This window comes from Sarcophilus harrisii, chromosome 1, assembly GCF_902635505.1.
Source record: "Sarcophilus harrisii chromosome 1, mSarHar1.11, whole genome shotgun sequence".
NCBI classification, from domain to species: Eukaryota; Metazoa; Chordata; class Mammalia; order Dasyuromorphia; family Dasyuridae; genus Sarcophilus; species Sarcophilus harrisii.
The window spans coordinates 644,369,618-644,385,349 of record NC_045426.1 but is presented as its reverse complement, the minus strand read 5'-3'; the positions used below and the strand labels follow the sequence as shown (position 1 = coordinate 644,385,349).

The 15,732-nt window shown below is 37.1% G+C and overlaps 1 protein-coding gene and 1 long non-coding RNA gene across 3 annotated transcripts; one reads left to right on the top strand and one right to left on the bottom strand.

Moving 5' to 3' along the window:
- Nucleotides 1–3,392: 3,392 nt before the first annotated feature.
- LOC116420734 (myelin-oligodendrocyte glycoprotein-like) lies at nucleotides 3,393–15,732 on the bottom strand. Of its 2 annotated transcripts, none has more exons than XM_031947438.1 (7): nucleotides 15,450–15,732; nucleotides 12,324–12,416; nucleotides 11,611–11,952; nucleotides 9,681–9,788; nucleotides 6,859–6,975; nucleotides 6,053–6,216; nucleotides 3,393–3,810 (listed from the first exon to the last, which is right to left on the bottom strand). In XM_031947438.1, exons 1-7 carry the CDS (start codon nucleotides 15,577–15,579, stop codon nucleotides 3,730–3,732), a joined length of 1,035 nt encoding a protein of 344 aa, XP_031803298.1. In that variant the 5' UTR covers nucleotides 15,580–15,732; the 3' UTR covers nucleotides 3,393–3,729. The 2 variants fall into 2 exon arrangements, with proteins under 2 accessions (XP_031803298.1, XP_031803299.1); XM_031947439.1 differs by having other exon boundaries at nucleotides 15,458–15,513.
- On the top strand, nucleotides 3,847–4,554 carry LOC116420736. Its single transcript, XR_004231148.1, has 2 exons — nucleotides 3,847–4,024; nucleotides 4,434–4,554. It is a non-coding gene; the product is annotated as an uncharacterized LOC116420736 (long non-coding RNA).

The following is a 15,732-nucleotide window of genomic DNA, read 5'->3' as shown; positions in this document are numbered from 1 at the left end:
CATAGGCATAGCACAGAGACTGAGGGCAGAGTGGTCTCCACACTCTGGGGGAATCTACCAGGAATATCTTAGCTAAAATCAACAATACAACATTGACTACTCTGTCCTGGATCAGAAGCCAGTGGATTGGCAGACTATCTGTTAGATATCCAATGTAACTATAAAAGGCAAATTATGAGCCCCTGAACCCCAGAGTAATGGGAGATTTAGGTTGGCTACACCCACCCAGCACTGGAAGGAAGCCAGGGCAGTGTGAACCTACTGTCATCTTTGGGTCTTTTTGGATTGTTCCATGAGGATCACTGTTTTGCTTTGTCATTTATTTTTCACTTTTATCCCAGTCCTGAGGTGCAATTTTGTGTGTGTGTGTGTGTGTGTGTGTGTGTGTGATAAAACCTAGAGAGCCTGAAATTTTCTGACCTACTGTGCTGTCTTCCCAGAAGGAAGCTTGTAATCATCTCCCCTTTGCCTTCAGATTTAAAAATCTTTTTAAAATGAGCAAAAAAAAGCAAAAAGACCATAAATAGCTTTTATGGAGACAGGAAGGACAGGTCTCAAACCTTGAGGACACTAAAGGCAAAATGTCTCCAGATGAAGTTGATCTCCATCTCACAAAAATCTCTTGGAAGAATTCTAAAGGGATCTTAAAAGAAAGAAGAAAAATGGGGAAAGGAAATGAAAATTTTGCAAGAGAGTTTGGAAAAGAAAATACAGATGTTATCTGAAGGAAAAAAACTCCTTTAAAATAGATTTAGTGAAATGGAAAAAAGCATATAACTTCTTACAAAATAGAAACAAAACAACTTGCAAAACAGAATTTTTGAAATGGAAAAATACGAACAAAACAATTCATTTGAAAATTCAACTGGCCAAATGCAAAAGGAAATTTAAAAAATAACTGAAGAAAATAATTCACTAAGAATTAGAATTGAATAAATAGAAGTACATGACTCAATGAGACGTCAAGAATCTGTCAGACAAAACCAAAAGAAAAATGAAAAATAGAGAAAAATATAAAATATGTCATTGGAAAAATAATTAATCTGGAAAATAAATCCAGGAGAGACAATCTAAGAATTTTTGGACTACATGAAGACCATGATTTGAACTCAGGTCCTCCTGACTTTAGGGCTGGTGCTCTATCCACTGTGCCACCTAACTGCCCCTAGCTTAGATAATTTTGTCTGAAAACTGCCAGTCATATCTTTTGACTATTGGTAAATAGTCAAACCAAGGAATGATTCTTATTTTTATAAATTTAACTCAGTTTTCTATATATTTGAGAAGTGGGGTCTTTATCAGAGAATTTTGCTGTTAAAAAAACATTTTCATTAATAAATAATTATTAACTATGTATTTCCCTTCATCTTACTTTCCTCCATTTATTCTATTCTCAACCTTTTCATCCTGTCCATTCTCAAGTATTTTGTTTGACTTTTACCTCCCCCAATGTGAGCTCCCTTCTATCAGTCCCACCACTTCTCTTATCGACTTCTTGCCAACTTTCACTTATGATAAGATATATCTTTTACACCCAAGTGTGTTTGTTATTCTTTCTTTGAGTCAATTCTGATGAGAGTAAAATTCACACATCCCCTTTGACTTCACTCATCTTGCTCTCCACTGTAAAAGTTCTTTCATCCCTCTTTTATGTCAGATAATTTACACCATTCTACCTCTCCCTTTCCCCTTTCCCCAGTGCATTCTTCCTTCTAACCCCTTAATTTTATTTTTTTAAGATAAACAACCCATCATATTAAACTCACAAGTGTGTTTTCTGTTTATTTGCACTCTTTCTAATCACTCTAATAGTTAGAAAAATTTTAGGAGTTACAAGTATCTTCCCAAGTAAGAATGTAAAAACTTTAATCTTTTTTTAAATAATTATAACTTTTTATTGACAGTACATATGCATGGGTAATTTTTTACAACATTATCCCTTGCACTCACTTCTGTTCTGACGTTTCCCTTCCCTCCCTCCACCTCCTCCCCTAGATGGCAAGCAGTCTTATATATGTTAAATATGTTATAGTGTATCCTAGATACAATATATGAGTGCAGAACCGAACAGTTCTCTTGTTGCACAGGAAGAATTGAGTTCAGAAGGTAAAAATAACCTGGGAAGAAAAACCAAAATGCAAACAATTCACCCTCATTTCCCAGTGTTCCTTCTCTGGATGTAGCTGCTTCTATCCATCATTGATCAACTGGAACTGAATTAGACATCCATTCCATTTCCATCCGAATATATCCTATACCGTATTGTTGTTGAAGTGTATAATGATCTCCTGGTTCTGCTCATTTCACTCAGCATCAGTTCATGTAAGTCTCTCCAAGCCTCTCTGTATTCATCTTGCTGGTCATTTCTTACAGAACAATAATATTCCATAACATTTATATACCACAATTTACCCAACCATTCTCCAACTGATGGGCATCTATTCATTTTCCAGTTTCTAGCCACTACAAAAAGGGCTGCCACAAACATTTTGGCACATACAGATCCCTTTCCCTTCTTTAGTATTTCTTTGGGATATAAGCCCAGGAGTAGCACTGCTGGATCAAAGGGTATGCACAGATTGATAGCTTTTGGGGCATAATTCCAGATTTCTCTCCAGAATGGTTGGATTCGTTCACAACTCCACCAGCAATGCATCAATGTCCCAGTTTTCCCTCATCCCCTTCAACATTCATCATTATTTTCTCCTGTCATCTTAGCCAATCTGACAGGTATATAGTGGTATCTCAGAGTTGTCTTAATTTGCATTTCTCTGATCAGTATTGATTTGGAACATTCTTTCTTATGAGTGGAAATAGTTTCAATTTCATCATCTGAAAATTTTCTGTTCATATTCTTTGACCCTTTATCAATTGGAGAATGGCTTGATTTTTTAATAAATTAGTCAATTCTCTATATATTTTAGAAATGAGGCCTTTATTAGAACCTTTAACTGTAAAAATGTTTTCCCAGTTTATTGCTTCCCTTCTAATTTTGTTTACATTAGTTTTGTTTGTACAAAGGCCTTTTAATTTGATGTAATCAGAATTTTCTATTTTGTGATCAAAAATGATCTCTAGTTCTTCTTTGGTCACAAATTCCTTCCTCCTCCACAAGTCTGAGAGGTAAACTATCCTATGTTCCTCTAATTTATTTGTGATCTCATTCTTTATGCCTAAATCATGGATCCATTTTGATCTTATCTTGGTATATGGTGTTAAGTGTGGGTCCATGCCTAATTTCTGCCATACGAATTTCCAGTTTTCCCAGCAGTTTTTGTCAAATAATGAATTCTTATCCCAAAAGTTGGGATCTTTGGGTTTGTCAAACACGAGATTGCTATAGTTATTGACTGTTTTGTCTTGTGAACCTAACCTAATTTTTTCTACCTCTCTTAATTTTAAGAATTCTTTTGAACTTCTCATAGCCTGGGGTCAATTCAAATTTTTCTCTGAAACTTTTGATGTAGGAGTTTTTGACAACTCCAACATGGGAAACTTGTTGACCCAAGGTCAGGAAAGAATAAACATAATGATGAAGAGGTCTATATAATCTCTGTGATAATGGAAACTGTGTGGGAAATGGGAAATCCCCTCTTTCCTGATCTTACTTTTCCATTGTAATATAAAATATTCCTCATGCTTCAAAACTAGAATGAAAAAGAGAGTGAGCTTTTGTTGATCTGATGAGTAATTAGCTCTTCTGCTTCAGCAGTCAGAGAACTCTCATCCTCATTTACCATTGCTAGGCCTTCCATTTTGAGTTATCCATATTTTGATGCAACAGTGCTCCCCAAACTTCCATCTGGTTCCCTAGAAACAGGAATAATTACTGAAGTTATTATGTGGTAGGAGGTGGGAAACACAAAGGACCCCTGTTGCCTGGCCATTGCCTAATGTTGTAGAGATAAGTGAAATAAATACAAAGCATAAACCTAGATTAAAGTTACTTGGAGTGGACAGGAAGAAGGGGTATTAGGAACAGAAAACATGAGAACTAAATGTTCAGAGAAAAAGCAACTTGAAGGTAAGTGAATCTTATCATTCATATATTCTTCCATACACCTTTTCTCTATACACTAGTCAAACTGGGCTACTGTCTGCTCTGCGAACCTTTCCCATTAACTTTCCCATTACCAAAACTTTACTCCATCTGTCCCCTATTGCCAGATTGCATGCTTTTCTCCTCTGTGCCTCTTAGAATTCTTTTCTTTCTTTAAGACTCAGCTCAAGTATCTATATTCTGTGACACATCTCTAATCCCCTCCAATACTTAGTGCTCTTTTTCTCTCAGATTGCCTTTTATCTATGTGATGGCAGAGAAAATCAAAGTATTTTGCTTTTCTTGATATAAGTAAATTCATATTAAAATATGACTTTATTTCAGTGCAAATGAATAGTTACATCTATCCCTGTTTGTTCTTTCTTGATTCCAGATCTTTGGCAAGGCCAACCAAAAAACAGAATCTGACCTCCTTCGGACACCTGAAGTCAACAACAGACCAGAATATTAGGAAATCTATTTCCCTCTTGAAATACAACAAACTATCTCCAAGACCATTGGCTGCCTAAACTTTAGGAAGGTCTCTTTGCCAGCAGAATGGAGGATGGACTGGAATAAGGGGAAAGAGTTATAGCAAGGAGTTTAACCAACATGCTACTCCAATAGTCTTGGTGTGAAATAATTGAGGCCTACTCCAGAGTAGTGGTACTGTCAGAGGAGAGAAGAGGTTATATAGTTCAGGTGTTATGAATGTAAAACAGACAAGCCTTGGCAACAAATCATATATGCTGGTGGTTAGAGGAATGAGAGAGAAAGAGAAAAGAAATGAAGATGACACTTAATTTGTGAGGCTGGATGACCAGGAGGATTCTTTCCATAGTCATAAGGAAGTTAGGAAGAAGGAAGAATTTTAATGGCAAACATAATGAGTTAAATTTTAGATTAAGATGCCTATAGGACATATACATTTCAGCATGTCCAATAGGTATTGGACATGAGGGATTGGAGGTGAGAAAATTTGGGATAGATAAGTAGATTTGAGAATTATGAGCATAGAGATGATAACTGAATCCAGGAGAGCTAATAAGATCATCAAATGAAATAGTAAAGAGGAAAAATAAAACATAATAGACCCCTGTGAGATAATCGTTGTTATCTGGCATGAATGAAGACTCAGCAATGGGAACCGAGAAGGAGCTTCTCTAATAAGAGAAAAACCAGAAAGGTGTAGTGTCCTAAATATGTAGCAAGAATAGGTCAAGGAAAACAGAGAAACTGACAGTCTCAAAGGCTGCAGAGAAGTCATGAATAATGAGGGTTGAGAAATAAAACCAATAGATTTGTCAATTGAAAGAGCATTAATAACATTAGAATAAGTAGTTTCAGTTGAATCATAAAATCAAAAACAAGATTGTAGAGATAAGAGAGAGAAAGGAAAAGATGTGGAGGCAAAACTTGTAGGTGACTTTTTCCAGGCATTTTAATAACAAAAGGAAAGAAAAATATGAAAAAAAAATTACTAATGGAGATGAATACATCAAGTGAGAGTTTTTTTGAGAATGAGGGAAACATGAGCATGCTTGTAGGGACAGGGAAAGATTGAAGGTAAGTGAGAAAATGGTGATCAGAGGGGGTAATACACCAAATAAGACAGAATGGAAGGAATCTCTTGTGCATGAAGAGGCATTGGCTTTGGCAAGAAGGCCACTTTAGTATGTGAGATGGGGTTAAGAAAGAGATAGAAGCAAATGACATGTGAGTGAGTTGATAAGGGGAAAATGGGAAAAGAAGAGGGAGAGTGGATTCTCTTTGACTTCCTTTTACTGACCTATTCCCAACCCAATCTGAGGTAGGTCCATTGCCTTTCTCAGTCATCTCATGCTTCCAATCCTCCCATCAAAATCACTGTTTTGAGTCCCCCTTTTCCTTTTATCCCTTTCATTCCTGTGCCACTCTCAGTTCAGATTTGGTGTTCAATGGCTTTTACCTCACTAGCTAGCTGCAAAGATAACAATCATTGAATCAAATTAGGCAAACCCAACCTAAAATTACCTTATTGTCATCTCTGGAGTCTGATTTGGTGCTGTGATGGCACTTTTGTTGATAGTAGTACTTTATTTGAAGTGTAAAGGGAATATTCTTTGTAATTATAAGCAAAAAACTTGCAAGTGCAAATTTCCATTCTTTCCAAAATGATGTTTCATCAAAAAAAAACCCTGTATATAAAAAAGAACGTTTGAGCTCATGTTGAGAAGAAACAAACAAACAAAAAAAAAAGCCTTCCCTGTACTCCTGGGGAAAGAGGGCTGGGATTATCTCTTGATAGTCCAGGGCCCTCAAACTTCTCCATATGGGATACAAATGTACTTTATGCACCATTTTCTATTTTAGATTATACATTCTCAGAAGGGTCCCCATCCTCTATACTTTCAATAAGGACATAGAAGAGGACCAGAGAGGAAAAAAACACTCAAGAATACATAGGAACTAGCCATGCTTACAGGGTCAAGACTATGTGAAGACCAGGAGACTTGTATCAGTTAGTTTGGGTTTTTTTTTTAAGAGTGAGGGAAAATTCAGGGTTTGGGTTGCAAAGAAAATGGGTCACACTCAGAATTTAGAGTGCACTCAGAAAGATGACTGCATATGGATTAGAGGACACAAAAGAGTCAGAGTAGTTTGTACACTGAGGGGTGCACAGTAGAGAAATGCTCAAGGAGGCAAAGGCAGATCAGGCTGTACTGAATTAGGAGAGGTGAGGACTGCACAAAAATGGATGGACTCAGTTCTAGGCTGCTTAAGGATTTGATTATCATCCCATGATTTCATCGAATTGCTCCCCATCCCTCCCTTCTTACCTCTGCATCTGTGCCGTGACCACAAATAAAAAAGACACATTTCAATTTCAAATGTTGTAAGCTGAATCAGAATCCCATTAATTGCACCAATCCAGGGACGTAACCTGTAAAAATATACTGACAGAAGCCCCCAACCATGAGAGAATGACTAAGGTCTTGTTGTCTTTGCTGTCCCCTCACCTATAATTAGGTTGCTCACATGGATTTAACATCCTTAGCTGTGCCACACCTAGAATAATAGAAGAAACATGGTCTCTGGGGCACTGCAAACTAAATTTCACCTTTCTATTGTATCTTCTGGAATTCCTGCTCATTAATACCAAATATTCCTTCATTGTAAATCCCTTTCTTGCTTCCTGCCCCTTGATTAATTCATAAAATTGTTTTCATTTTAGATTTCTTTTTCTTTCTTATTCCTTCCATTTTCTGTCACTCAGTAAGATTTGTCTGCCCTTCAGGGATATTTCATCCTTTGGATGTCCTTTCCAATATTTGTTATATCTTCCCTCATTTCCCCTAACACACTGCTCCTTGAGAGGGACAAATTTCCATTACCACTTCCAGACTCCAGCTCTGTAGCTATTACTCAGTAATCCTTTCTTCCTTGAGGCTCCCTCTACCTAAATAAACAATCCAATTAGTTGATAGCTTCCAAGTGGCCTACAGATCATTTTTCTTTTCTCAATGAGAAAATATCTGACTCAGAGTATCTCTTTTCATTCCAACTCTTGTCATACAAGTATACATCTACATCTGTGCTGATATTTCTTCAAGCACATTAGTTTTTCAGGTTTTTAGTCTCCTCAGGTCCCATGACTTAGTTTTCCAATCCAACTCAGCCAGAGAAGGTCACCTAGTCACACCCTTGACTTTCCTATCACCCACAAATTCTGTTCCTACTAACTTCCCTAAGCTTCATTCCTTCTAAACTGAATATTTTTCTTCAGCATGACCTCCTATCTTTTCATCCTTTAATATTTTTTCTAAACCATCACCCCTGAGGTGACTTCACTTTCCCCTATTCCTAATATTGACCTTATAATTAACCAATTAAATAACTCTTTCAAATGGCCCTAATCCTCTCAAGAATCCTCCATCATTCTTCCAGTCACACAGATTCAAGATTGTAATGTAATCCATGGCTCCTTACCATATATATAAAATCAGTTGCCAAATCTTATTAATTCTGCTTCCAATATGTCCTTTACATTGGTAATCTCCTTTTATGTTCACACGGCCACCTTCTAATGTTAGCCTTAGTCAATTTTTGCTTGGATGATAACAATGACTTCTCAGTTGGTCTCCTTGTTTTCAAGGTCTCCTCTCATCCATCCTTCCTCCACTGAGCTGTCAAACTGATATTTCTAAAGCACAAGTCTAACTATGTCTCTCTTCTGCACAACAGACTTCAGTGACTCCTATTCCCTCCAAGGTCAAATACAAACTCCTTTGCCTGATATTAAGCCCCTTTATATCTTGACCCCACATTTATAGTCCTTATTCTATATGACGTCTCTTCAAACTTTTTAAAGCCTACTATAGTCATCTTCCTGCCATTCTACTCAGTACATTTTCCAACTCTATGCCTTTGTACAGGCTGTCACTAATGCCTGCCACCCTAAATTTTACCTCTTAAAATCCTTAGTTTCTTTCTTTTTCAAATATCAACTCAATTATCACTTTTTACATATCTTCTTTTTAGTTGACATTTAACAGATGCTGGTCCTTTCCCTCCTTAGTTATCTTGTACTTATTTGTCTGGGTTTATAGATGCATTTTGTCTCCTCTGACAGAATGTACTCACCATGAGGGCAAGGATTTTCCCATTTTGTCCTTGTATCTAAAGTACTTAATAGTGTGTTTAGCATACAGGAGGGTTTTTTTTTAATCAATTTATTAATTGATTCAAGTACACTAAATTTTTGCCAGACTGTACTAGACTCTGATTTTCCTCTTTCATCATGTCCTCTCCCCATTTCTTTTTTCATTCCCAATACAAGAATTATCTCTAGCCCATCTCCACCTCTACTATCTAAGTCCATTTTTCCTTCAAGACCCTCCTTGAAACCTTTCTTGACCCTTTCCTATCATTAGGTAAAATGATTTCTCCCTCTTCAGAATTCTTAATAATATATTATCCAGATGTCCCCTTTGGATTTATCCACAATTCACTCACAGAATTTGTTAGCTCTATGAAGGCAAGTATAAGTTATTGAGTTATCAACTACAACTACAAAGTAATGAAAACATTAACTTCTTTCCTTACTCCACATTACAAAGCAAAGCATAAGCCATGTCTTTAAAATGCTGGTTAAGTTAAAATTTTTTCAGTTTCTTTAAAAGTCAATTATCATCTTTATTTAGCTTCTTATCCTATTTACCCTACCCAGAGGCAGGGATTGTGACTGAAGGAAAGAGACAAAACAATTTTTTGGTAATTCTATAAAGCCTCTTACACGATTTTTGGACAGAAAGCTGACCAACATATGAAGAATGAATGACCGATTGGAGAATTAAGGCCATGAATAAACAGGACAGTTTTTTTTCTCAGAGACCATCAGAAAAATGTAGAGGATGGGATAGAATGGAATAGGGGGAGTGGAATCATGTGGTCATATAATTGCAAATATGGAATAGGGTCTATGGTAGACATTATGGGTAACATGGAATATAGAATATCCTGGGGGGACAAGTGAACAGTGACTAGGTAAAAGTTATATTCTCAATACTTTGGGTTCAAAATCCTTTTCCTCTCCAAGACTAGATAGAAATATCTGATGAGCTAAATAGAAGCTTTTGCCCCAGTTTCCCCTCATAATTACCTTGGAATAGCAGCATACAGATAACAAAAATCAAATACATCACCACACAAAGCACAATAAGGATCAAAAAGTATGTTGGTGGCAAAGGTGGTATCTGAGTTTCTTTACCTAAAACACAATTGCACATAAGTCTCAGGAAAAACATACTAATGCATCAGTTTTTACATCATTATCTCTCCCTACCACCCATTTTCATATCCCCAATAAGCAGAGGGCAAAGACATCTCTATGCCAAATTCTGAGCCCTGCTGGCCCTGCTTCTCTCTGCCCCAGCTTTGTAGCCCACAGCAGACTGTCCTCCCCCCTCCCACCAATAACATTACCATTTTCCCTTTCTCTAACCCCAGCCCAGGCCACATCACCTTGTTTTTAGTACCACCTATTTGTGAGATACAACACCAGACTACACTGATTATATTATGGAATACAAGTAAGATTGGAGGCTAGTTTTGTATGTTTTTGTATAGATGTTATACTCATAGGTCTCAGAGTTAGAAGGGAAGTCAGAGGTTCATGTTGTTCAACACATACTTGAATCAGACTGTCTTGAGACTCTTCCCATGAGTGATCATCCACCCTTTGCTGTAAGTCTCACTAGGAGAGGTGACCAATTAACTTTTATAGGGGTCCCTTTCACTTTGTTATTGTTCTAATTGTTGGGCAGTTTTTCCAAATCTAAACTTTCTCTTCTGAATTTGGTGTTCAAAGACGTCAAGCCAATAAGAAACTCAACTTATATCGGCCCCTGAGTGGGAAAATGGACCTTGAATTGTCTTTCAACTAAAGAAAATTTGAAAACCGGGATGATCATTATTTCTGTCTCTAGTGTAAGCATTTTTCCAACTTTCAGATAGTCTTCGAGAAGGCTATGAATGATTTTGGGAGCTTCAAAAGACACAATCAGAGCATTTAGGAGCAAGAGTCTTTGCAAGGATTTGCTAGTAGCCAAACAGAGAAAAGTAAAGTCCCAAGGAACCTAAAGGATTCAGGGTAGGAGAAGCATGGAAGCAGATTCATCTACTCATAGGCTAAGCCACATTTGGAAAACCAATATAATATAGAAACTTCAATTGATTGGAGTCTATTCTCCTTACAATTCCTAAGGACTCACGTGATATAGAGAAGAGTTTGCCCCAAGGAGGAAATATTTGTAATTCTGTCCTTCAGTGTTCCTTTATAAAACTAATTATTGACATTGATTTTTTAAAAAATTGCAGTGCTAATCACTGACAGGTAATAGTAGAAGTTATCTTAGTTTCCTGAGAAGACATGTAGCTAGCTTCACAAAAAATCTAATATGAGAAAGTCTAAGTCTAAGATGAGAAATTGCTATGTACTTATCATAAGATTACAAAGAGACAAATAAGGCCATTGTTCCCAACCCCTCCTATTACAGATAAGGAAAGAAAGACACAAAAAAAGCAAAAGTATTTTTCCATGTTTAGATTAACAAAAAAAAAAATGGCAAATGGATTAAACTTCTTCCACTTGTACCTATGGTACAGAATTAGTAATAGTAGGTGACAGCTTCAGAAGATCAATTAAGCATGATATCAGTGAAAAAAATTCTTGTTGGCTAAAATTTATCCAGAAGTGGAAAGGGCCACCTCCTCCAGGGATGCAGAAAGACTTCTCATTAGAAGTCCTTGTGTAAAGGCTAAAAGATCTATCAAATTCAACAAGTTTCATTAGGTTTCTTACATGTTCAAGATATTAGGCTAAGAATTGAGGATACAGGCCAAATGAAAATAGCTACCTACAGAGAATGTAGACAGAAGTTTCTAGTTCAGAGAGGTATTAGAGTACATGATCTTTGAGTTCTCTTCCAAGTAGGATATCCTTTAGTTCTATTAATAACAGAGCTGGGAAGACATCTCTCCTCCCCCATACATATTCATAAACAGGTCCATTCCAGTCTCCACCTCCTTACCTAAGACCTTCAACTCCACATTAGCTTCTTCTTGGTGAAAACCATCCTCAAAGAGACAATTGTACTTTCCTGCATCTAAGAACTTCACATTTCGTATCTTCAGGGTGACATTTCCATTTGTAATATCATCTCTCACCAGTTCTGTCCTCCCTTGGTAATTAGGGGCCTGGTCTCCAAAGTGATCATCTCCACCTTGATAGAGATGTACCACCCGAGTAGATTGCAACCAGACCACTTCCATGTGTTGTGCACTCTGAGGTGGGGACAGGTAACATGGTAATTCTACCTCTTCCCCAAGTGAGGCTTGGATAGGTTCTGCAGGTCCAATCACTGAAAATTGTCCTGTTTAATCAAGCAGGAAAATGATACAACGGGTCAGAGAAAAGAACAGCTGAAGATGGAAAAATATGCAAGGTTTATGCAAGAAATCTGTCAAGGACATAACACTAAAATAGGATTGGGAGAAAAAAGTAGAGAGTAAAAAAAAAAGTAGAGAGAAAAATGTTAAGACTAATGAACGGGACAGTATATCAGGACAATGAAAAGTCTATAGGAGGAAAGAGGAAAGTTGAGAAAATCTCACAGAGTCAAGGAGAGTATTAGGGAATGATCTGGTTGGGTATTAGAGTAGGATAGAATCTCTATCCTCAGCCCTCAGTGTTTAGAACTCTATTCTTAGCCACCAAGAGTCAAAAAGAAACAAATGCACTTACCTGAAGTCAATATTGGTTTCTTGAGAAGGAGGATGAAAGCAATCACAAAATTAGAAAGAAAGGAGCCTGAAAGATTGGGAATTTCCATTGTGCCTAAGAAGAACAAAGGAAAGGGGTCATGAGGAATCTGAGCATGTAATGTGATATGATGTAATGAGAAGGGCATGTGAATGCTCTGGTATAGAGGCAAGGAGATCAGCCACTCAGAATACAGCCAAACCCACCAGACAAGGCAAGAGATTAACTGAGAAGTAAAGCTAAAAAAATGATTCCACACTTATTCAGATGAGAATACTAGAAGTTGCCTATGAGAAGAGCATAATTTATGTAATTTTTATATTCATTAATACACATGTTTATTACTGCATTTTGAGCATTTATTGAGTATTGTTTATTAAACTATGTAACTTTTGGGTTATATTTCTAATATAGCAATCTGCTATTGATTGTAATCATTTTTATTTATATGTATGCTACTACTTAGTAATGAAAGTAGCAGCAGCAGCAGCAGCAGCAGCAGTAGTAGTAATAGTAGTAGTAACAATGACAACAATTAGTTTACATAACACTCTAAGGTTTGGAAAGTAGTTTACATAGATTGTCTCATTTGAGTCATAAAAACTGGATGAATGATAATTGTGAAAATATGTATAGAAGAAATGCACATATTTAATATTTTTGGATTACTTGTCATCTAGGAGAGGAAGAAAAGGGGAAAAGAAGGAAAAATACATTGGAACACAAGGTTTTGCAAAGGTGAATTTAAAAATTAAAAAAACTTTAATTAAAAAAATAAGAACTGGGTAAGGCAGGTGTTATATTTATGTTCATTTAGTGAGTGATAAAGAAATGAAGCGCAAAAGAGGGTGTCTTGCCCAGAGTCACAAAGCTAGCAAGAATTTGAAGCAGGATTTAAACTCAGAGACTTTTGAATCCAAATCCAGTGTTCACTATGCCATTAAACCTTTACTTTTTATTTTTATGTATAGATATATGGATAGAATTATTATGTATATTTTACATTTACAGAATTACAGAATAATTTACAGAATTATTATAGTAATCGAGATTTAATTATTTTAGCCATTCTTTGCTTCATTGTTTATGATTATTTAATGTGGGCTGTGGATATCCATGTTCTATTAAGCTTTCTATGGATTATATCTGCTTATAACTTAACTATCTTGTCACAATGCTTTAGTGTTATTCTATTGCATGTACTATTAATTCACATTGATTTTTCTTATGGGTTTTTGGCAGAACTGGAAGCATTCTAGGATGTCATGGAAATTACCCTTATTTAAATCATTAGTACTGTGTGTCTCCTGTAGTGTTATAGATGTCAAACATACACTGGCTGACTTTTTTCAAAGGGCAACATAAAAGTTTCATCCCAAGGGACCTCTATAGCCCCTTTTGCACTACGTCTATCTCTTTGATGAGTTTTTCATTCCCCTGTGAAAGAGAATTGTGTGATGCTGTCTATGTAGAGAGATGTGACTCTTGATTGGTGGAAAGACTTCTGAGAAAAAGAAGCAGAGAAAGATGTGAGCCAAAATTAGAAGACTAGTAATTGAAGACCCTCTGAAGCCTCTTGTGGGTAACTGACTAGTGGAAAAATCTGACACATACACAGATAATACAAAGTGAAGGAGGAAGGACAGTAAGGACATATGAGGGATGGAGAATAAAAAAGGCAAAGGGCTCTAAATTGGGAGAACAGAGGAGAGATATGGTCCTGAGATACAGAGCAGGCCAGTTGGGCTAAAGAGAGTAAAATGTATGGAGAATAAGAGGTTGTCAGACTAGAAAAGTATCTGACAGTGAAGGACAATTCAATGCCAGATAGAGGAGGTGACACTTTGGTTCCCACTCCATAGATCACTCAGAAATAACCTTCTAGCTCACTGGAGGTCACTTGTTTGGTGGACCTAGGAAATAAACTACAAGAAGCAGAAAAATCACCTCTATACTCTCTTAGAGAAAGAGCCACTCAGTATTTGCATGAATGTTTCCTGGGATGAGAGAATCTACTACCTACAGAGGCAATTTATTTTATCATGGAATAGTTCTAATTGTGAATAAATGTGTTCTATTCGTTGATTGAGCTGAAATCTACCTTTGTCTCTTTTCCCACTGCTCCTAGTTCTGACCCTCCTGGCTTGACACTAAGGATATTTTCTCATTTATTTCCTACATATGAGTCCTTCAAATTTTTGAGGATACCAATACCCCACCCCCTCACCAAAGTTTCCTTTTCTCTAGGTAAATTTTAATTCAACTCAATAAATATTTTGACATTCATTTTTATTTAAGAAGCAATTAGTTAGTGCTTATTACTTATCAGGTACAGTTCTAAGCTTGGGGATTACAAATGAAAAAAAAAAAAAAAAAAAAAAAAACAATTCCTGCCCTCACGGAGCTTTCATTCTATTTCTTAGCCCCTATTTCTTTAAGACTCCAGGTGGAAGTATTAGCCAAGTGTTTGCTGGCCTGGGGATAGGAAGACCAAATATTCTATTTCCTGAATCTGTGAATTCTTCACTTACCAATTATCCTCTGCATCCTTTTCAGCATGGCTATGGCCTTCCTGGAATATAGCACCCAGAACTAAAAATGATGTTTTAAACCTGGTCTGAGCCAAGTGGCTTACAATGATTCAATCCCTTTCCATCCTCTGGACACAATGCCTCTTAGTGTGACTGCATTCCCTTCCAACCACTCTATCATGTGCCTTTTCTCCTATGCGATCCTTTCTGGCTACTTTATTCTTTCAATGTTGTGATATTCAGGGGACTTTCTCTAGTCTACCCCTTCCATACACCCTATCTTCTCTATTCTACCACATTCATTCCACATCATTCAGGTTGCCCTGTCTGTGCCAGCCTGCAGGTATATCCTCTCCCTCTGCTCCCACACCAATCTTCAATATGAAAACCAGGATGACTAGTACTGTTGCTCACTGTTAAGGAGTATGAAAACCATTGTTTCTGTTTGATTCCTGGCATTAGACCTGACTGGAAGGGACCCTCATTCCCCAAGGAACAGGGATCCAGAAAGAGAAAGTCAGTATGACTTGAGATGGGGCAGAGGAAGAAAAAGCTTAAGGAAAGAAGCCAAACTTACCTCCTAACCTGAGCTGAGGAGAGGGACTATGCTGAGTATCTGAGGTTGCAGATTTTGTGTCTCTTTGTTGATTATCTTCACTCTGCAGAAAGATTTCGCCTAGATGCCATCTGTTCTGAGAGCCAGTCATGCATGATATAGGAAGCAAATCTCTTCACTTTTGTGTCCTCTGGTCACTCCCCATTGTCCTCCTCCTTTCCTCCAGGCAAGGCATGCCCAGACTCATTTGCTCTCAGAAAGGGAGATCCCCTAAAGCAGAGCCCACATCTCTCCACTTTCCACT

Excerpts from the sequence above, each read along its gene's own strand:
- LOC116420734 (XM_031947438.1), bottom strand. The coding sequence starts at position 15,579 with ATGACTGGCTCTCAGAACAGATGGCATCTAGGCGAAATCTTTCTGCAG. Across the intron at positions 11,953-12,323 it reads GAAACCAATATTGACTTCAG|GACAATTTTCAGTGATTGGA; the intron begins GTAAGTGCATTT and ends TTGATTAAACAG. Across the intron at positions 9,789-11,610 it reads TGTGGAGTTGAAGGTCTTAG|GTAAAGAAACTCAGATACCA; the intron begins GTAAGGAGGTGG and ends ATTGTGTTTTAG.